This window comes from Coregonus clupeaformis, chromosome 28, assembly GCF_020615455.1.
Source record: "Coregonus clupeaformis isolate EN_2021a chromosome 28, ASM2061545v1, whole genome shotgun sequence".
Taxonomy (NCBI): domain Eukaryota; kingdom Metazoa; phylum Chordata; class Actinopteri; order Salmoniformes; family Salmonidae; genus Coregonus; species Coregonus clupeaformis.
The window spans coordinates 13139065-13161645 of record NC_059219.1 but is presented as its reverse complement, the minus strand read 5'-3'; the positions used below and the strand labels follow the sequence as shown (position 1 = coordinate 13161645).

Below are 22581 nucleotides of genomic sequence, written 5' to 3'. Positions count from 1 at the left end.
CTGGTGAGAGGAGGGACTGACATCTATAATAGTCTGGTCTGGTGAGAGGAGGGACTGACATCTATAATAGTCTGGTCTGGTGAGAGGAGGGACTGACATCTATAATAGTCTGGTCTTGAGAGGAGGGACTGACATCTATAATAGTCTGGTCTGGTGAGAGGAGGGACTGACATCTATAATAGTCTGGTCTGGTGAGAGGAGGGACTGACATCTATAATAGTCTGGTCTGGTGAGAGGAGGGACTGACATCTATAATAGTCTGGTGGAGAGGAGGGACTGACATCTATAATAGTCTGGTCTGGTGAGAGGAGGGACTGACATCTATAATAGTCTGGTCTGGTGAGAGGAGGGACTGACATCTATAATAGTCTGGTCTGGTGAGAGGAGGGACTGACATCTATAATAGTCTGGTCTGGTGAGAGGAGGGACTGACATCTATAATAGTCTGGTCTGGTGAGAGGAGGGACTGACATCTATAATAGTCTGGTCTGGTGAGAGGAGGGACTGACATCTATAATAGTCTGGTCTGGTGAGAGGAGGGACTGACATCTATAATAGTCTGGTCTGGTGAGAGGAGGGACTGACATCTATAATAGTCTGGTCTGGTGAGAGGAGGGACTGACATCTATAATAGTCTGGTTGAGAGGAGGGACTGACATCTATAATAGTCTGGTCTGGTGAGAGGAGGGACTGACATCTATAATAGTCTGGTCTGGTGAGAGGAGGGACTGACATCTATAATAGTCTGGTTGTGAGAGGAGGGACTGACATCTATAATAGTCTGGTCTGGTGAGAGGAGGGACTGACATCTATAATAGTCTGGTGTGAGAGGAGGGACTGACATCTATAATAGTCTGGTCTGGTGAGAGGAGGGACTGACATCTATAATAGTCTGGTCTGGTGAGAGGAGGGACTGACATCTATAATAGTCTGGTCTGGTGAGAGGAGGGACTGACATCTATAATAGTCTGGTCTGGTGAGAGGAGGGACTGACATCTATAATCAGTCTGGTCTGGTGAGAGGAGGGACTGACATCTATAATAGTCTGGTGAGAGGAGGGACTGACATCTATAATAGTCTGGTCTGGTGAGAGGAGGGACTGACATCTATAATAGTCTGGTCTGGTGAGAGGAGGGACTGACATCTATAATAGTCTGGTCTGGTGAGAGGAGGGACTGACATCTATAATAGTCTGGTCTGGTGAGAGGAGGGACTGACATCTATAATAGTCTGGTCTGGTGAGAGGAGGGACTGACATCTATAATAGTCTGGTCTGGTGAGAGGAGGGACTGACATCTATAATAGTCTGGTCTGGTGAGAGGAGGGACTGACATCTATAATAGTCTGGTCTGGTGAGAGGAGGGACTGACATCTATAATAGTCTGGTCTGGTGAGAGGAGGGACTGACATCTATAATAGTCTGGTGAGAGAGAGGGACTGACATCTATAATAGTCTGGTCTGGTGAGAGGAGGGACTGACATCTATAATAGTCTGGTCTGGTGAGAGGAGGGACTGACATCTATAATAGTCTGGTCTGGTGAGAGGAGGGACTGACATCTATAATAGTCTGGTCTGGTGAGAGGAGGGACTGACATCTATAATAGTCTGGTCTGGTGAGAGGAGGGACTGACATCTATAATAGTCTGGTCTGGTGAGAGGAGGGACTGACATCTATAATAGTCTGGTCTGGTGAGAGGAGGGACTGACATCTATAATAGTCTGGTCTGGTGAGAGGAGGGACTGACATCTATAATAGTCTGGTCTGGTGAGAGGAGGGACTGACATCTATAATAGTCTGGTCTGGTGAGAGGAGGGACTGACATCTATAATAGTCTGGTCTGGTGAGAGGAGGGACTGACATCTATAATAGTCTGGTGAGAGGAGGGACTGACATCTATAATAGTCTGGTCTGGTGAGAGGAGGGACTGACATCTATAATAGTCTGGTCTGGTGAGAGGAGGGACTGACATCTATAATAGTCTGGTGAGAAGAGGGACTGACATCTATAATAGTCTGGTGAGAAGAGGGACTGACATCTATAATAGTCTGGTCTGGTGAGAGGAGGGACTGACATCTATAATAGTCTGGTCTGGTGAGAGGAGGGACTGACATCTATAATAGTCTGGTCTGGTGAGAGGAGGGACTGACATCTATAATAGTCTGGTCTGGTGAGAGGAGGGACTGACATCTATAATAGTCTGGTGAGAGGAGGGACTGACATCTATAATAGTCTGGTCTGGTGAGAGGAGGGACTGACATCTATAATAGTCTGGTCTGGTGAGAGGAGGGACTGACATCTATAATAGTCTGGTCTGGTGAGAGGAGGGACTGACATCTATAATAGTCTGGTCTGGTGAGAGGAGGGACTGACATCTATAATAGTCTGGTCTGGTGAGAGGAGGGACTGACATCTATAATAGTCTGGTCTGGTGAGAGGAGGGACTGACATCTATAATAGTCTGGTCAACTTCTGGTGAGAGGAGAGGACTGACATCTATAATAGTCTGGTATCACAACTCACTGGCATCTATAATAGTCTGGTCTGGTGAGAGGAGGGACTGACATCTATAATAGTCTGGTCTGGTGAGAGGAGGGACTGACATCTATAATAGTCTGGTCTGGTGAGAGGAGGGACTGACATCTATAATAGTCTGGTCTGGTGAGAGGAGGGACTGACATCTATAATAGTCTGGTCTGGTGAGAGGAGGGACTGACATCTATAATAGTCTGGTCTGGTGAGAGGAGGGACTGACATCTATAATAGTCTGGTCTGGTGAGAGGAGGGACTGACATCTATAATAGTCTGGTCTGGTGAGAGGAGGGACTGACATCTATAATAGTCTGGTCTGGTGAGAGGAGGGACTGACATCTATAATAGTCTGGTCTGGTGAGAGGAGGGACTGACATCTATAATAGTCTGGTGTGAGAGGAGGGACTGACATCTATAATAGTCTGGTCTGGTGAGAGGAGGGACTGACATCTATAATAGTCTGGTCTGGTGAGAGGAGGGACTGACATCTATAATAGTCTGGTCTGGTGAGAGGAGGGACTGACATCTATAATAGTCTGGTCTGGTGAGAGGAGGGACTGACATCTATAATAGTCTGGTCTGTGAGAGGAGGGACTGACATCTATAATAGTCTGGTCTGTGAGAGGAGGGACTGACATCTATAATAGTCTGGTCTGGTGAGAGGAGGGACTGACATCTATAATAGTCTGGTCTGGTGAGAGGAGGGACTGACATCTATAATAGTCTGGTCTGGTGAGAGGAGGGACTGACATCTATAATAGTCTGGTCTGGTGAGAGGAGGGACTGACATCTATAATAGTCTGGTCTGGTGAGAGGAGGGACTGACATCTATAATAGTCTGGTTGTGAGAGGAGGGACTGACATCTATAATAGTCTGGTCTGGTGAGAGGAGGGACTGACATCTATAATAGTCTGGTCTGGTGAGAGGAGGGACTGACATCTATAATAGTCTGGTCTGGTGAGAGGAGGGACTGACATCTATAATAGTCTGGTGAGAGGAGGGACTGACATCTATAATAGTCTGGTGAGAGGAGGGACTGACATCTATAATAGTCTGGTCTGGTGAGAGGAGGGACTGACATCTATAATAGTCTGGTCTGGTGAGAGGAGGGACTGACATCTATAATAGTCTGGTCTGGTGAGAGGAGGGACTGACATCTATAATAGTCTGGTCTGGTGAGAGGAGGGACTGACATCTATAATAGTCTGGTCTGGTGAGAGGAGGGACTGACATCTATAATAGTCTGGTCTGGTGAGAGGAGGGACTGACATCTATAATAGTCTGGTCTGGTGAGAGGAGGGACTGACATCTATAATAGTCTGGTCTGGTGAGAGGAGGGACTGACATCTATAATAGTCTGGTCTGGTGAGAGGAGGGACTGACATCTATAATAGTCTGGTCTGGTGAGAGGAGGGACTGACATCTATAATAGTCTGGTGAGAGGAGGGACTGACATCTATAATAGTCTGGTCTGGTGAGAGGAGGGACTGACATCTATAATAGTCTGGTCTGGTGAGAGGAGGGACTGACATCTATAATAGTCTGGTCTGGTGAGAGGAGGGACTGACATCTATAATAGTCTGGTCTGGTGAGAGGAGGGACTGACATCTATAATAGTCTGGTCTGGTGAGAGGAGGGACTGACATCTATAATAGTCTGGTCTGGTGAGAGGAGGGACTGACATCTATAATAGTCTGGTCTGGTGAGAGGAGGGACTGACATCTATAATAGTCTGGTCTGGTGAGAGGAGGGACTGACATCTATAATAGTCTGGTGAGAGGAGGGACTGACATCTATAATAGTCTGGTCTGGTGAGAGGAGGGACTGACATCTATAATAGTCTGGTCTGGTGAGAGGAGGGACTGACATCTATAATAGTCTGGTCTGTTGAGAGAAGGGACTGACATCTATAATAGTCTGGTCTGATGAGAGGAGGGACTGACATATATAATAGTCTGGTCTGGTGAGAGGAGAGACTGACATCTATAATAGTCTGGTCTGGTGAGAGGGACTGACATCTATAATAGTCTGGCCTGGTGAGAGGAGGCACTGACATCTATAATAGTCTGGTCTGGTGAGAGGAGGGACTGACATCTATAATAGTCTGGTCTGGTGAGAGGAGGGACTGACATCTATAATAGTCTGGTCTGGTGAGAGGAGGGACTGACATCTATAATAGTCTGGTCTGGTGAGAGGAGGGACTGACATCTATAATAGTCTGGTCTGGTGAGAGGAGGGACTGACATCTATAATAGTCTGGTCTGGTGAGAGGAGGGACTGACATCTATAATAGTCTGGTCTGGTGAGAGGAGGGACTGACATCTATAATAGTCTGGTCTGGTGAGAGGAGGGACTGACATCTATAATAGTCTGGTCTGGTGAGAGGAGAGACTGACATCTATAATAGTCTGGTATCCCCACAACTCACCCTGGCCTGGTGAGAGGAGGGACTAACATCTATAATAGTCTGGTCTGGTGAGAGGAGGGACTGACATCTATAATAGTCTGGTCTGGTGAGAGGAGGGACTGACATCTATAATAGTCTGGTTGGAGAGGAGGGACTGACATCTATAATAGTCTGGTCTGGTGAGAGGAGGGACTGACATCTATAATAGTCTGGTCTGGTGAGAGGAGGGACTGACATCTATAATAGTCTGGTCTGGTGAGAGGAGGGACTGACATCTATAATAGTCTGGTCTGGTGAGAGGAGGGACTGACATCTATAATAGTCTGGTCTGGTGAGAGGAGGGACTGACATCTATAATAGTCTGGTCTGGTGAGAGGAGGGACTGACATCTATAATAGTCTGGTCTGGGAGAGGAGGGACTGACATCTATAATAGTCTGGTCTGGAGAAGGAGGGACTGACATCTATAATAGTCTGGTCTGGTGAGAGGAGGGACTGACATCTATAATAGTCTGGTCTGGTGAGAGGAGGGACTGACATCTATAATAGTCTGGTCTGGTGAGAGGAGGGACTGACATCTATAATAGTCTGGTCTGGTGAGAGGAGGGACTGACATCTATAATAGTCTGGTCTGGTGAGAGGAGGGACTGACATCTATAATAGTCTGGTGGAGAGGAGGGACTGACATCTATAATAGTCTGGTCTGGTGAGAGGAGGGACTGACATCTATAATAGTCTGGTCTGGTGAGAGGAGGGACTGACATCTATAATAGTCTGGTCTGGTGAGAGGAGGGACTGACATCTATAATAGTCTGGTCTGGTGAGAGGAGGGACTGACATCTATAATAGTCTGGTCTGGTGAGAGGAGGGACTGACATCTATAATAGTCTGGTCTGGTGAGAGGAGGGACTGACATCTATAATAGTCTGGTCTGGTGAGAGGAGGGACTGACATCTATAATAGTCTGGTCTGGTGAGAAGAGGGACTGACATCTATAATAGTCTGGTGAGAGGAGGGACTGACATCTATAATAGTCTGGTCTGAGAGGAGGGACTGACATCTATAATAGTCTGGTCTGGTGAGAGGAGGGACTGACATCTATAATAGTCTGGTCTGGTGAGAGGAGCGACTGACATCTATAATAGTCTGGTCTGGTGAGAGGAGGGACTGACATCTATAATAGTCTGGTCTGGTGAGAGGAGGGACTGACATCTATAATAGTCTGGTCTGGTGAGAGGAGGGACTGACATCTATAATAGTCTGGTCTGGTGAGAGGAGGGACTGACATCTATAATAGTCTGGTCTGGTGAGAGGAGGGACTGACATCTATAATAGTCTGGTCTGGTGAGAGGAGGGACTGACATCTATAATAGTCTGGTCTGGTGAGAGGAGGGACTGACATCTATAATAGTCTGGTCTGGTGAGAGGAGGGACTGACATCTATAATAGTCTGGTCTGGTGAGAGGAGAGACTGACATCTATAATAGTCTGGTATCCCCACAACTCACCCTGGCATCTATAATAGTCTGGTCTGGTGAGAGGAGGGACTGACATCTATAATAGTCTGGTGAGAGAAGGGACTGACATCTATAATAGTGTGGTCTGGTGAGAGGAGGGACTGACATCTATAATAGTCTGGTCTGAGAGAGGAGGGACTGACATCTATAATAGTCTGGTCTGGTGAGAGGAGGGACTGACATCTATAATAGTCTGGTCTGGTGAGAGGAGGGACTGACATCTATAATAGTCTGGTCTGGTGAGAGGAGGGACTGACATCTATAATAGTCTGGTCTGGTGAGAAGAGGGACTGACATCTATAATAGTCTGGTCTGGTGAGAGGAGGGACTGACATCTATAATAGTCTGGTCTGGTGAGAGGAGGGACTGACATCTATAATAGTCTGGTCTGGTGAGAGGAGGGACTGACATCTATAATAGTCTGGTCTGAGAAGAGGGACTGACATCTATAATAGTCTGGTCTGGTGAGAGGAGGGACTGACATCTATAATAGTCTGGTCTGGTGAGAGGAGGGACTGACATCTATAATAGTCTGGTCTGGTGAGAGGAGGGACTGACATCTATAATAGTCTGGTGAGAGGAGGGACTGACATCTATAATAGTCTGGTCTGGTGAGAGGAGGGACTGACATCTATAATAGTCTGGTCTGAGAGGAGGGACTGACATCTATAATAGTCTGGTGAGAAGAGGGACTGACATCTATAATAGTCTGGTCTGGTGAGAGGAGGGACTGACATCTATAATAGTCTGGTCTGGTGAGAGGAGGGACTGACATCTATAATAGTCTGGTCTGGTGAGAGGAGGGACTGACATCTATAATAGTCTGGTCTGGTGAGAGGAGGGACTGACATCTATAATAGTCTGGTCTGGTGAGAGGAGGGACTGACATCTATAATAGTCTGGTCTTGAGAGGAGGGACTGCCATCTATAATAGTCTGGTCTGGTGAGAGGAGGGACTGACATCTATAATAGTCTGGTCTGGTGAGAGGAGGGACTGACATCTATAATAGTCTGGTCTGGTGAGAGGAGGGACTGACATCTATAATAGTCTGGTCTGTGAGAGGAGGGACTGACATCTATAATAGTCTGGTCTGGTGAGAGGAGGGACTGACATCTATAATAGTCTGGTCTGGTGAGAGGAGGGACTGACATCTATAATAGTCTGGTCTGGTGAGAGGAGGGACTGACATCTATAATAGTCTGGTCTGGTGAGAGGAGGGACTGACATCTATAATAGTCTGGTCTGGTGAGAGGAGGGACTGACATCTATAATAGTCTGGTCTGGTGAGAGGAGGGACTGACATCTATAATAGTCTGGTGAGAGGAGGGACTGACATCTATAATAGTCTGGTCTGGTGAGAGGAGGGACTGACATCTATAATAGTCTGGTCTGGTGAGAGGAGGGACTGACATCTATAATAGTCTGGTCTGGTGAGAAGAGGGACTGACATCTATAATAGTCTGGTTGAGAAGAGGGACTGACATCTATAATAGTCTGGTTTGAGAGGAGGGACTGACATCTATAATAGTCTGGTCTGGTGAGAGGAGGGACTGACATCTATAATAGTCTGGTCTGGTGAGAGGAGGGACTGACATCTATAATAGTCTGGTCTGGTGAGAGGAGCGACTGACATCTATAATAGTCTGGTCTGGTGAGAGGAGGGACTGACATCTATAATAGTCTGGTCTGGTGAGAGGAGGGACTGACATCTATAATAGTCTGGTCTGGTGAGAGGAGGGACTGACATCTATAATAGTCTGGTCTGGTGAGAGGAGGGACTGACATCTATAATAGTCTGGTCTGGTGAGAGGAGGGACTGACATCTATAATAGTCTGGTCTGGTGAGAGGAGGGACTGACATCTATAATAGTCTGGTCTGGTGAGAGGAGGGACTGACATCTATAATAGTCTGGTGAGAAGAGGGACTAACATCTATAATAGTCTGGTCTGTGAGAGGAGGGACTGACATCTATAATAGTCTGGTCTGGTGAGAGGAGGGACTGACATCTATAATAGTCTGGTCTGGTGAGAGGAGGGACTGACATCTATAATAGTCTGGTGAGAGGAGGGACTGACATCTATAATAGTCTGGTCTGGTGAGAGGAGGGACTGACATCTATAATAGTCTGGTGAGAGGAGGGACTGACATCTATAATAGTCTGGTCTGGTGAGAGGAGGGACTGACATCTATAATAGTCTGGTCTGGTGAGAGGAGGGACTGACATCTATAATAGTCTGGTCTGGTGAGAGGAGGGACTGACATCTATAATAGTGTGGTCTGGTGAGAGGAGGGACTGACATCTATAATAGTCTGGTGCACTCCCTGTTCTGGTGAGAGGAGAGACTGACATCTATAATAGTCTGGTATCCCACAACTCACTGGCATCTATAATAGTCTGGTCTGGTGAGAGGAGGGACTGACATCTATAATAGTCTGGTGAGAGGAGGGACTGACATCTATAATAGTGTGGTCTGGTGAGAGGAGGGACTGACATCTATAATAGTCTGGTCTGGAGAGGAGGGACTGACATCTATAATAGTCTGGTCTGGTGAGAGGAGGGACTGACATCTATAATAGTCTGGTCTGGTGAGAGGAGGGACTGACATCTATAATAGTCTGGTGAGAGGAGGGACTGACATCTATAATAGTCTGGTGAGAGGAGGGACTGACATCTATAATAGTCTGGTCTGGTGAGAGGAGGGACTGACATCTATAATAGTCTGGTCTGGTGAGAGGAGGGACTGACATCTATAATAGTCTGGTCTGGTGAGAGGAGGGACTGACATCTATAATAGTCTGGTCTGGTGAGAGGAGGGACTGACATCTATAATAGTCTGGTCTGGTGAGAGGAGGGACTGACATCTATAATAGTCTGGTCTGGTGAGAGGAGGGACTGACATCTATAATAGTCTGGTCTGGTGAGAGGAGGGACTGACATCTATAATAGTCTGGTCTGGTGAGAAGAGGGACTGACATCTATAATAGTCTGGTGAGAAGAGGGACTGACATCTATAATAGTCTGGTCTGGTGAGAGGAGGGACTGACATCTATAATAGTCTGGTCTGGTGAGAGGAGGGACTGACATCTATAATAGTCTGGTGAGAGGAGCGACTGACATCTATAATAGTCTGGTCTGGTGAGAGGAGGGACTGACATCTATAATAGTCTGGTCTGGTGAGAGGAGGGACTGACATCTATAATAGTCTGGTGAGAGGAGGGACTGACATCTATAATAGTCTGGTGAGAGGAGGGACTGACATCTATAATAGTCTGGTCTGGTGAGAGGAGGGACTGACATCTATAATAGTCTGGTCTGGTGACAGGAGGGACTGACATCTATAATAGTCTGGTCTGGTGAGAAGAGGGACTGACATCTATAATAGTCTGGTGAGAAGAGGGACTAACATCTATAATAGTCTGGTGAGAAGAGGGACTGACATCTATAATAGTCTGGTCTGGTGAGAGGAGGGACTGACATCTATAATAGTCTGGTCTGGTGAGAGGAGGGACTGACATCTATAATAGTCTGGTGAGAGGAGCGACTGACATCTATAATAGTCTGGTCTGGTGAGAGGAGGGACTGACATCTATAATAGTCTGGTGAGAGGAGGGACTGACATCTATAATAGTCTGGTCTGGTGAGAGGAGGGACTGACATCTATAATAGTCTGGTCTGGTGAGAGGAGGGACTGACATCTATAATAGTGTGGTCTGGTGAGAGGAGGGACTGACATCTATAATAGTGTGGTCTGGTGAGAGGAGGGACTGACATCTATAATAGTCTGGTTGCCACTTCTGGTGAGAGGAGGGACTGACATCTATAATAGTCTGGTAACAACTCACCCTGGCATCTATAAAGTTGGTCTGGTGAGAGGAGGGACTGACATCTATAATAGTCTGGTCTGAGAGGAGGGACTGACATCTATAATAGTCTGGTCTGGTGAGAGGAGGGACTGACATCTATAATAGTCTGGTGGAGAGGAGGGACTGACATCTATAATAGTCTGGTCTGGTGAGAGGAGGGACTGACATCTATAATAGTCTGGTCTGGTGAGAGGAGGGACTGACATCTATAATAGTCTGGTTGGAGAGGAGGGACTGACATCTATAATAGTCTGGTTGTGAGAGGAGGGACTGACATCTATAATAGTCTGGTCTGGTGAGAGGAGGGACTGACATCTATAATAGTCTGGTCTGGTGAGAGGAGGGACTGACATCTATAATAGTCTGGTCTGGTGAGAGGAGGGACTGACATCTATAATAGTCTGGTTGAGAGGAGGGACTGACATCTATAATAGTCTGGTCGGTGAGAAGAGGGACTGACATCTATAATAGTCTGGTCTGGTGAGAGGAGGGACTGACATCTATAATAGTCTGGTCTGGTGAGAGGAGGGACTGACATCTATAATAGTCTGGTGAGAGGAGGGACTGACATCTATAATAGTCTGGTCTGGTGAGAGGAGGGACTGACATCTATAATAGTCTGGTCTGGTGAGAGGAGGGACTGACATCTATAATAGTCTGGTCTGGTGAGAGGAGGGACTGACATCTATAATAGTCTGGTCTGGTGAGAGGAGGGACTGACATCTATAATAGTCTGGTCTGGTGAGAGGAGGGACTGACATCTATAATAGTCTGGTCTGGTGAGAGGAGGGACTGACATCTATAATAGTCTGGTTGCCAATCACCTGTTCTGGTGAGAGGAGAGACTGACATCTATAATAGTCTGGTATCCCCACAACTCACCCTGGCCTGGTGAGAGGAGGGACTAACATCTATAATAGTCTGGTCTGGTGAGAGGAGGGACTGACATCTATAATAGTCTGGTGAGAGGAGGGACTGACATCTATAATAGTCTGGTCTGGTGAGAGGAGGGACTGACATCTATAATAGTCTGGTGAGAGGAGGGACTGACATCTATAATAGTCTGGTCTGGTGAGAGGAGGGACTGACATCTATAATAGTCTGGTCTGGTGAGAGGAGGGACTGACATCTATAATAGTCTGGTCTGGTGAGAGGAGGGACTGACATCTATAATAGTCTGGTCTGGTGAGAGGAGGGACTGACATCTATAATAGTCTGGTGAGAGGAGGGACTGACATCTATAATAGTCTGGTCTGGTGAGAGGAGGGACTGACATCTATAATAGTCTGGTGAGAGGAGGGACTGACATCTATAATAGTCTGGTGAGAGAGAGGGACTGACATCTATAATAGTCTGGTCTGGTGAGAGGAGGGACTGACATCTATAATAGTCTGGTCTGGTGAGAGGAGGGACTGACATCTATAATAGTCTGGTCTGGTGAGAGGAGGGACTGACATCTATAATAGTCTGGTGAGAGGAGGGACTGACATCTATAATAGTCTGGTCTGGTGAGAGGAGGGACTGACATCTATAATAGTCTGGTCTGGTGAGAGGAGGGACTGACATCTATAATAGTCTGGTCTGGTGAGAGGAGGGACTGACATCTATAATAGTCTGGTGAGAGGAGGGACTGACATCTATAATAGTCTGGTGAGAGGAGGGACTGACATCTATAATAGTCTGGTCTGGTGAGAGGAGGGACTGACATCTATAATAGTCTGGTCTGGTGAGAAGAGGGACTGACATCTATAATAGTCTGGTGAGAGGAGGGACTGACATCTATAATAGTCTGGTGAGAAGAGGGACTGACATCTATAATAGTCTGGTCTGGTGAGAGGAGGGACTGACATCTATAATAGTCTGGTCTGGTGAGAGGAGGGACTGACATCTATAATAGTCTGGTGAGAGGAGCGACTGACATCTATAATAGTCTGGTCTGGTGAGAGGAGGGACTGACATCTATAATAGTCTGGTCTGGTGAGAGGAGGGACTGACATCTATAATAGTCTGGTCTGGTGAGAGGAGGGACTGACATCTATAATAGTCTGGTGAGAGGAGGGACTGACATCTATAATAGTCTGGTCTGGTGAGAGGAGGGACTGACATCTATAATAGTCTGGTTGAGAGGAGGGACTGACATCTATAATAGTCTGGTCTGGTGAGAGGAGGGACTGACATCTATAATAGTCTGGTCTGGTGAGAGGAGGGACTGACATCTATAATAGTCTGGTCTGGTGAGAGGAGGGACTGACATCTATAATAGTCTGGTCTGGTGAGAGGAGGGACTGACATCTATAATAGTCTGGTGAGAGGAGGGACTGACATCTATAATAGTCTGGTCTGGTGAGAGGAGGGACTGACATCTATAATAGTCTGGTGAGAGGAGGGACTGACATTTTACAATAGTCTGGTGAGAAGAGGGACTGACATCTATAATAGTCTGGTCTGGTGAGAGGAGGGACTGACATCTATAATAGTCTGGTCTGGTGAGAGGAGGGACTGACATCTATAATAGCCTGGTCTGGTGAGAGGAGGGACTGACATCTATAATAGTCTGGTGAGAGGAGGGACTGACATCTATAATAGTCTGGTCTGGTAAGAGGAGGGACTGACATCTATAATAATCTGGTGAGAGGAGGGACTGACATCTATAATAGTCTGGTCTGGTGAGAGGAGGGACTGACATCTATAATAGTCTGGTCTGGTGAGAGGAGGGACTGACATCTATAATAGTCTGGTCTGGTGAGAGGAGGGACTGACATCTATAATAGTCTGGTGAGAGGAGGGACTGACATCTATAATAGTCTGGTCTGGTGAGAGGAGGGACTGACATCTATAATAGTCTGGTGAGAGGAGGGACTGACATCTATAATAGTCTGGTGAGAAGAGGGACTGACATCTATAATAGTCTGGTCTGGTGAGAGGAGGGACTGACATCTATAATAGTCTGGTGAGAGGAGGGACTGACATCTATAATAGTCTGGTCTGGTGAGAGGAGGGACTGACATCTATAATAGTCTGGTCTGGTGAGAAGAGGGACTGACATCTATAATAGTCTGGTGAGAAGAGGGACTGACATCTATAATAGTCTGGTGAGAAGAGGGACTGACATCTATAATAGTCTGGTCTGGTGAGAGGAGGGACTGACATCTATAATAGTCTGGTCTGGTGAGAGGAGGGACTGACATCTATAATAGTCTGGTGAGAGGAGCGACTGACATCTATAATAGTCTGGTCTGGTGAGAGGAGGGACTGACATCTATAATAGTCTGGTGAGAGGAGGGACTGACATCTATAATAGTCTGGTCTGGTGAGAGGAGGGACTGACATCTATAATAGTCTGGTGAGAGGAGGGACTGACATCTATAATAGTCTGGTCTGGTGAGAGGAGGGACTGACATCTATAATAGTGTGGTCTGGTGAGAGGAGGGACTGACATCTATAATAGTGTGGTCTGGTGAGAGGAGGGACTGACATCTATAATAGTCTGGTTGCCCCACAACTCACCCTGTTCTGGTGAGAGGAGAGACTGACATCTATAATAGTCTGGTATCCCCACAACTCACCCTGGCATCTATAATAGTCTGGTCTGGTGAGAGGAGGGACTGACATCTATAATAGTCTGGTGAGAGGAGGGACTGACATCTATAATAGTGTGGTCTGGTGAGAGGAGGGACTGACATCTATAATAGTCTGGTGAGAGGAGGGACTGACATCTATAATAGTCTGGTCTGGTGAGAGGAGGGACTGACATCTATAATAGTCTGGTCTGGTGAGAGGAGGGACTGACATCTATAATAGTCTGGTCTGGTGAGAGGAGGGACTGACATCTATAATAGTCTGGTCTGGTGAGAAGAGGGACTGACATCTATAATAGTCTGGTGAGAGGAGGGACTGACATCTATAATAGTCTGGTCTGGTGAGAGGAGGGACTGACATCTATAATAGTCTGGTGAGAGGAGGGACTGACATCTATAATAGTCTGGTGAGAAGAGGGACTGACATCTATAATAGTCTGGTCTGGTGAGAGGAGGGACTGACATCTATAATAGTCTGGTGAGAGGAGGGACTGACATCTATAATAGTCTGGTCTGGTGAGAGGAGGGACTGACATCTATAATAGTCTGGTCTGGTGAGAGGAGGGACTGACATCTATAATAGTGTGGTCTGGTGAGAGGAGGGACTGACATCTATAATAGTCTGGTTGCCCCACAACTCACCCTGTTCTGGTGAGAGGAGAGACTGACATCTATAATAGTCTGGTATCCCCACAACTCACCCTGGCCTGGTGAGAGGAGGGACTGACATCTATAATAGTCTGGTGAGAGGAGGGATTGACATCTATAATAGTGTGGTCTGGTGAGAGGAGGGACTGACATCTATAATAGTCTAGTGAGAGGAGGGACTGACATCTATAATAGTCTGGTCTGGTGAGAGGAGGGACTGACATCTATAATAGTCTGGTCTGGTGAGAGGAGGGACTGACATCTATAATAGTCTGGTCTGGTGAGAGGAGGGACTGACATCTATAATAGTCTGGTCTGGTGAGAAGAGGGACTGACATCTATAATAGTCTGGTGAGAGGAGGGACTGACATCTATAATAGTCTGGTCTGGTGAGAGGAGGGACTGACATCTATAATAGTCTGGTGAGAGGAGGGACTGACATTTTATAATAGTCTGGTGAGAAGAGGGACTGACATCTATAATAGTCTGGTCTGGTGAGAGGAGGGACTGACATCTATAATAGTCTGGTCTGGTGAGAGGAGGGACTGACATCTATAATAGTCTGGTCTGCTGAGAGGAGGGACTGACATCTATAATAGTCTGGTGAGAAGAGGGACTGACATCTATAATAGTCTGGTCTGGTGAGAGGAGGGACTGACATCTATAATAGTCTGGTGAGAGGAGGGACTGACATTTTATAATAGTCTGGTGAGAAGAGGGACTGACATCTATAATAGTCTGGTCTGGTGAGAGGAGGGACTGACATCTATAATAGTCTGGTCTGGTGAGAAGAGGTACTGACATCTATAATAGTCTGGCCTGGTGAGAAGAGGGACTGACATCTATAATAGTCTGGTCTGGTGAGAGGAGGGACTGACATCTATAATAGTCTGGTCTGGTGATAGGAGGGACTGACATCTATAATAGTCTGGTGAGAGGAGGGACTGCCATCTATAATAGTCTGGTCTGGTGAGAGGAGGGACTGACATCTATAATAGTCTGGTCTGGTGAGAGGGACTGACATCTATAATAGTCTGGTCTGGTGAGAGGAGGGACTGACATCTATAATAGTCTGGTCTGGTGAGAGGAGGGACTGACATCTATAATAGTCTGGTCTGGTGAGAGGAGGGACTGACATCTATAATAGTCTGGTCTGGTGAGAGGAGGGACTGACATCTATAATAGTCTGGTGAGAGGAGGGACTGACATCTATAATAGTGTGGTCTGGTGAGAGGAGGGACTGACATCTATAATAGTCTGGTGAGAGGAGGGACTGACATCTATAATAGTCTGGTCTGGTGAGAGGAGGGACTGACATCTATAATAGTCTGGTCTGGTGAGAGGAGGGACTGACATCTATAATAGTCTGGTCTGGTGAGAGGAGGGACTGACATCTATAATAGTCTGGTGAGAAGACGGACTGACATCTATAATAGTCTGGTGAGAGGAGGGACTGACATCTATAATAGTCTGGTCTGGTGAGAGGAGGGACTGACATCTATAATAGTCTGGTCTGGTGAGAAGAAGGACTGACATCTATAATAGTCTGGTGAGAGGAGGGACTGACATCTATAATAGTCTGGTCTGGTGAGAGGAGGGACTGACATCTATAATAGTCTGGTCTGGTGAGAGGAGGGACTGACATCTATAATAGTCTGGTCTGGTGAGAGGAGGGACTGACATCTATAATAGTCTGGTGAGAAGAGGGACTGACATCTATAATAGTCTGGTCTGGTGAGAGGAGGGACTGACATTTTATAATAGTCTGGTGAGAAGAGGGACTGACATCTATAATAGTCTGGTCTGGTGAGAGGAGGGACTGACATCTATAATAGTCTGGTGAGAGGAGGGACTGACATCTATAATAGTCTGGTCTGGTGAGAGGAGGGACTGACATCTATAATAGTCTGGTCTGGTGAGAGGAGGGACTGACATCTATAATAGTCTGGTCTGGTGAGAAGAGGGACTGACATCTATAATAGTCTGGTGAGAAGAGGGACTGACATCTATAATAGTCTGGTGAGAAGAGGGACTGACATCTATAATAGTCTGGTCTGGTGAGACGAGGGACTGACGTCTATAATAGTCTGGTGAGAGGAGGGACTGACATCTATAATAGTCTGGTCTGGTGAGAGGAGGGACTGACATCTATAATAGTCTGGTCTGGTGAGAGGAGGGACTGACATCTATAATAGTCTGGTGAGAGGAGGGACTGACATCTATAATAGTCTGGTCTGGTGAGAGGAGGGACTGACATCTACACTGAACAAAAATTCAGTATCTCTGTGCATTCAAATTGCCATAGATAAAATGCAATTAAGTTTGTTGTCCATAGCATATCCCTGCCCATACCATAACCCCACCATGGGGCACTGTTCACAACTGCAAACCTCTCGTACACACAACGCCATATACTCCATCTGCCCGGTACAGTTGAAACTGGGATTCATCCGTGAAGAGCACACTTCTCCAGCGTGCCAGTGGCCATCAAAGGTGAGCATTTGCCCACTAAAGTCAGTTACGACGCCGAACTACAGTCAGGTCTAGACCCTGGTGAGGACGACGAGCATGCAGATGAGCTTCCCAGAGACAGTTTGTCAGTTTGTGCAGAAATTCCTTGGTTGTGCAAACACACGTTTCATCAGCTGTCCGGGTGGCTGGTCTCAGACGATCCCGCAGGTGAAGAAGCCGGATGTGGAGGTCCTGGGTTGGCGTGGTTACATGTGGTCTGCGGTTGTGAAGCCGGTTGGACGTACTGCCAAATTCTCTAAAACGACGGTAGAGAAATTATCATTCAATTCTCTGGCAACAGCTCTGGTGGGCATTCCTGCAGTCAACATGACAATTGCACGCTCCCTCAAAAAATTTTGACATCTGAGGCATTGTGTTGTGTGACAAAACAGCACATTTTAGAGTGGCCTTTTATTGTCCCCAGCACAAGGTGCACCTGTGTAATGATCATTATGTTTGATCAGCTTCTTGATATGCCACACCTGTCAGGTGGATGGATTTTCTTGGCAAAGGAGAAATGCTCACTATCAGGGATGTAAACAAATGTGTGCACAAATATGAGAGAAATAAGCTTGTTTGTGTGTATGGTACATTTCAGTGATCTTTTATTTCAGCTCATGAAATATGGGACCAACACTTTACATGTTGCGTTTTTATTTTTGTTCAGTATAGAATAGCCCGGTCTGGTGAGAAGAAGGAAGTCATAAAGATATCACCTTGTAAACCGGGTTTATCCTGTCTGTCACCAGGCCAGTCTGGCACCAGAACCCCATCACTTCCTGTAACATGAAACATGCAGTACATAGCCGAACACAGGTTCATTTCAATGGAGCTCTGAACAGACAGTGTCCCCATTGGTGTGGTGGAACCAGAAGTACTTACTGTCTGCAACATGCAGGCTGGCTCCTGGAGGACAGACAGAACAACACAGGTAAGGAGTCAGTTACATCAATGTATTAACTATGGTGTGTGTGTGCCTCTGAGTCCTTGAACGTACCATTATGACTGATCAAACGTGCAGTGCATACTGTATTCTAACTTCTAATCAAATCACATTCTCACCATGATCACTGTTGACAAAGCTAAACCCAGAGTTCATTACAAACCCATTATGTTATGCTGTCCCATGTATTTTGCAAGTGAATGGAAGTAGGAGCAGGGGGAACCAGAGCAGTACCCCCATCACTTCCTGTATCTAAACTTCCCAAGCACGTAAAAAACGAAGTGCCTGACCAGCACACCAATGTTGAAATTAGGTTAAGGTTAGGTTAAAGGTCAAGTTTTAGATTGAGTCTAATTGGGCTCTTCACCAGAAAAGTCCCTGTTAGTCTCTTCCATCTATGAATGAGGCATTCATAACATACACGTGTACCATGGTCTAAGAAATGCTCAGCTTTATTGACAGATTGGACATAATGACAGTCAACATGAAACATGCAGTACTTAGGCGTTCATTATAAAAAAAATAGACTGCAAATAATGCCATAAATACTTAATTCCATTTTGTACATTGTGTGGTTTATACACACAATTAATTATTCCTTAGCCACTTAACCACAGTGGGGTATAATTTCACAGAGATTGGTTACTGCAGTAAGCCCTTCTGGAGGACAAACAACATAAAAGCATGTATACATACAATCAATCAAAAATAAATGCTCAGTAAAGCATTTTCATGACAGCATATTCCCTATAGTGCAATACTTTTATTCCTCAAAAAAAATATATAGGGGATAGGGTGTCATTTGGGACACAGGACAGTCCAAGTGGACTACCTGGGCAGCATCTCCTCCAGGTCAGCCACTACGTAGGCCACGACCGCCCACAGGGCCGAACACAGGTTCATTTCAATGGGGCTCTGAACAGACATGGTGTCCCCATTGGTGTGGTGGAACCAGAAGTACTTACTGTCTGCAACGTGCAGGCTGGCTCCTGGAGGACAGACAGAACAACACAGGTAAGGAGTCAGTTACATCAATGTATTAACTATGGTGTGTGTGTGCCTCTGAGTCCTTGAACGTACCATTATGACTGATCAAACGTGCAGTGCATACTGTATTCTAACTTCTAATCAAATCACATTCTCACCATGATCACTGTTGACAAAGCTAAACCCAGAGTTCATTACAAACCCATTATGTTATGCTTTCCCATTTATTTTGCAAGTGAATGGAAGTAGGAGCAGGGGAAACCAGAGCAGTATAAGTGCATCTGGTAGCAGTTAGTTTTAGCTTGGCAATCAGGTCCCTGCACAGTTTCCATTTGGAAACAGCACGACATAGCAGCCCTTCCTGACACTAACATTCCCATGGTACTGCTAGGAAGAAATCTAATGTCCTGTTGAACATCTAGCTTTCTGTCTTGTATTCTTCCTGACAGAGAGCCTGTCATGTCCTGTTAAACATCTTGCTTTCTGTCTTGTATTCTTCCTGACAGAGAGCCTGTCATGTTCTGTTAAACATCTAGCTTTCTGTCTTGTATTCTTCCTGATATAGAGATACTTATGTCCTGTTAAACATATAGCTTTCTGTCTTGTATTATTCCTGTTAGAGATACTTATGTCCTGTTAAACATCTAGCTTTCTGTCTTGTATTATTCCTGTTAGAGAGCCTGTCATGTTCTGTTAAACATCTTGCTTTCTGTCTTGTATTCTTCCCGATAGAGAGATACTTATGTCCTGTTAAACATTTGCTTTCTGTCTTGTATTCTTCCTGATAGAGAGATACTTACAGTGGGGAAAAAAAGTATTTAGTCAGCCACCAATTGTGCAAGTTCTCCCACTTAAAAAGATGAGAGAGGCCTGTAATTTTCATCATAGGTACACGTCAACTATGACAGACAAAATGAGAAAAAAAAATCCAGAAAATCACATTGTAGGATTTTTTATGAATTTATTTGCAAATTATGGTGGAAAATAAGTATTTGGTCAATAACAAAAGTTTCTCAATACTTTGTTATATACCCTTTGTTGGCAATGACACAGGTCAAACATTTTCTGTAACTCTTCACAAGGTTTTCACACACTGTTGCTGGTATTTTGGCCCATTCCTCCATGCAGATCTCCTCTAGAGCAGTGATGTTTTGGGGCTGTCGCTGGGCAACACGGACTTTCAACTCCCTCCAAAGATTTTCTATGGGGTTGAGATCTGGAGACTGGCTAGGCCACTCCAGGACCTTGAAATGCTTCTTACGAAGCCACTCCTTCGTTGCCCAGGCGGTGTATTTGGGATCATTGTCATGCTGAAAGACCCAGCCACGTTTCATCATCAATGCCCTTGCTGATGGAAGGAGGTTTTCACTCAAAATCTCACAAAACATGGCCCCATTCATTCTTTCCTTTACACGGATCAGTCGTCCTGGTCCCTTTGCAGAAAAACAGCCCCAAAGCATGATGTTTCCACCCCCATGCTTCACAGTAGGTATGGTGTTCTTTGGATGGAACTCAGCATTCTTTGTCCTCCAAACACGACGAGTTGAGTTTTTACCAAAAAAGTTATATTTTGGTTTCATCTGACCATATGACATTCTCCCAATCCTCTTCTGGATCATCCAAATGCACTCTAGCAAACTTCAGACGGGCCTGGACATGTACTGGCTTAAGCAGGGGGACACGTCTGCCACTGCAGGATTTGAGTCCCTGGCGGCGTAGTGTGTTACTGATGGTAGGCTTTGTTACTTTGGTCCCAGCTCTCTGCCGGTCATTCACTAGGTCCCCCCGTGTGGTTCTGGGATTTTTGCTCACCGTTCTTGTGATCATTTTGACCCCACGGGGTGAGATCTTGCGTGGAGCCCCAGATCGAGGGAGATTATCAGTGGTCTTGTATGTCTTCCATTTCCTAATAATTGCTCCCACAGTTGATTTCTTCAAACCAAGCTGCTTACCTATTGCAGATTCAGTCTTCCCAGCCTGGTGCAGGTCTACAATTCTGTTTCTGGTGTCCTTTGACAGCTCTTTGGTCTTGGCCATAGTGGAGTTTGGAGTGTGACTGTTTGAGGTTGTGGACAGGTGTCTTTTATACTGATAACAAGTTCAAACAGGTGCCATTAATACAGGTAACGAGTGGAGGACAGAGGAGCCTCTTAAATAAGAAGTTACAGGTCTGTGAGAGCCAGAAATCTTGCTTGTTTGTAGGTGACCAAATACTTATTTTCCACCATAATTTGCAAATAAATTCATTAAAAATCATACAATGTGATTTTCTGGATTTTTTTTTCTTAATTTGTCTGTCATAGTTGACGTGTACCTATGATGAAAATTACAGGTCTCTCTTATCTTTTTAAGTGGGAGAACTTGCACAATTGGTGGCTGACTAAATACTTTTTTTCCCCACTGTATGTCCTGTTAAACATTTGCTTTCTGTCTTGTATTCTTCCTGTTAGAGAGCCTGTCATGTCCTGTTAAACATCTTGCTTTCTGTCTTGTATTCTTCCTGATAGAGAGATACTTATGTCCTGTTAAACATTTGCTTTCTGTCTTGTACTCTTCCTGTTAGAGAGCCTGTCATGTTCTGTTAAACATCTAGCTTTCTGTCTTGTATTCTTCCTGACAGAGAGCCTGTCATGTTCTGTTAAACATCTTGCTTTCTGTCTTGTATTCTTCCTGTTAGAGAGAGACTCCTGATAGAGAGCCTGGCATGTTCTGGCTATGGCGGTACTGATGTGGGAAAAAAAACTGTACCCAACCATGTGCCCAAATCCACTGTAACAGAGGGAAAAAGCAACACCACATTTTCACTCTGGAAAAATGAAGGAGTGTGTGAAGTGAAAGGTCATTAGATGGAGCTAAATTACATTTAGGGTGGATCCCAAATGGCACCCTATTCCCTACATAGTGCACTAAGTTTGACCAGAGCCATATGGGTCAAAAGTAGTGCACTATATGGGGAATAGGGTGACATTTAGGACGCAACCATAGACATTTTGCCATTGGTGAAATGAGAGTGAGGTGTTTGGACAGCTGGTCCAGTGATTCATTTGTTTAACATTGTGGCTTTTTGAACCCTCACACAGTGAACAGCCCTTCTACAGGTTACACCATTCATCCACCCAGAATAGCTACTTTTCCACTGACATAAGGTGATGTCATTCCTGAAACATTTCCTTTACAGTAGAAGGGGTGATCTTTTAATGAAAAGTATTTATACAGGTTGGTAACACTGCTTCTGGGTTAGGGGGAGTACAGTCAGAGGCCAATCTATTAGCTGGACTGATGGAGGGAGAAGTGGACTCATTTTACATTTGACATTTTAGTCATTTAGCAGACGCTCTTATCCAGAGCGACTTACATACATGTTTTCATACTCATCAACATTAGATTACTGTAGAGGTCTGGGCCTGTAGTCATAAAGCATCTCAGAGTAATGTACGAGTGCTGATCTAGGATCAGTTTTGTCTTTTAGATCATAATGAATAAGATGATATGAACAGGGGGGACCTGTTCCTAGATCAGCACATCTAGCTTACTCTGAGACACTTTATGAATACTGTGAAAAACGTGCATTTTAGAGGATTATCTTCTAAAAC

At 45.5% G+C, this 22581-nt stretch overlaps 2 protein-coding genes across 2 annotated transcripts in view; one reads left to right on the top strand and one right to left on the bottom strand.

Annotated features, from left to right (window-relative positions):
• The window catches only part of LOC121542728 (sorting nexin-27-like), a 56429-nt gene extending 38586 nt beyond the window's left edge, over positions 1-17843 (top strand). The window contains exon 9 of the mRNA XM_045208323.1: positions 17808-17843. Within this exon, the coding sequence (XP_045064258.1) occupies positions 17808-17843 (36 nt within the window). The remainder of the gene's footprint in view (positions 1-17807) is intronic.
• Positions 17844-18430: 587 nt separating this feature from the next.
• LOC121542645 (carboxypeptidase Q-like) overlaps positions 18431-22581 on the bottom strand; it is a 47748-nt gene continuing 43597 nt past the window's right edge. Inside the window, exon 8 of the mRNA XM_041852106.2 lies at positions 18431-18990. Within this exon, the coding sequence (XP_041708040.2) occupies positions 18830-18990 (161 nt within the window). The 3' untranslated portion in view covers positions 18431-18829. The remainder of the gene's footprint in view (positions 18991-22581) is intronic.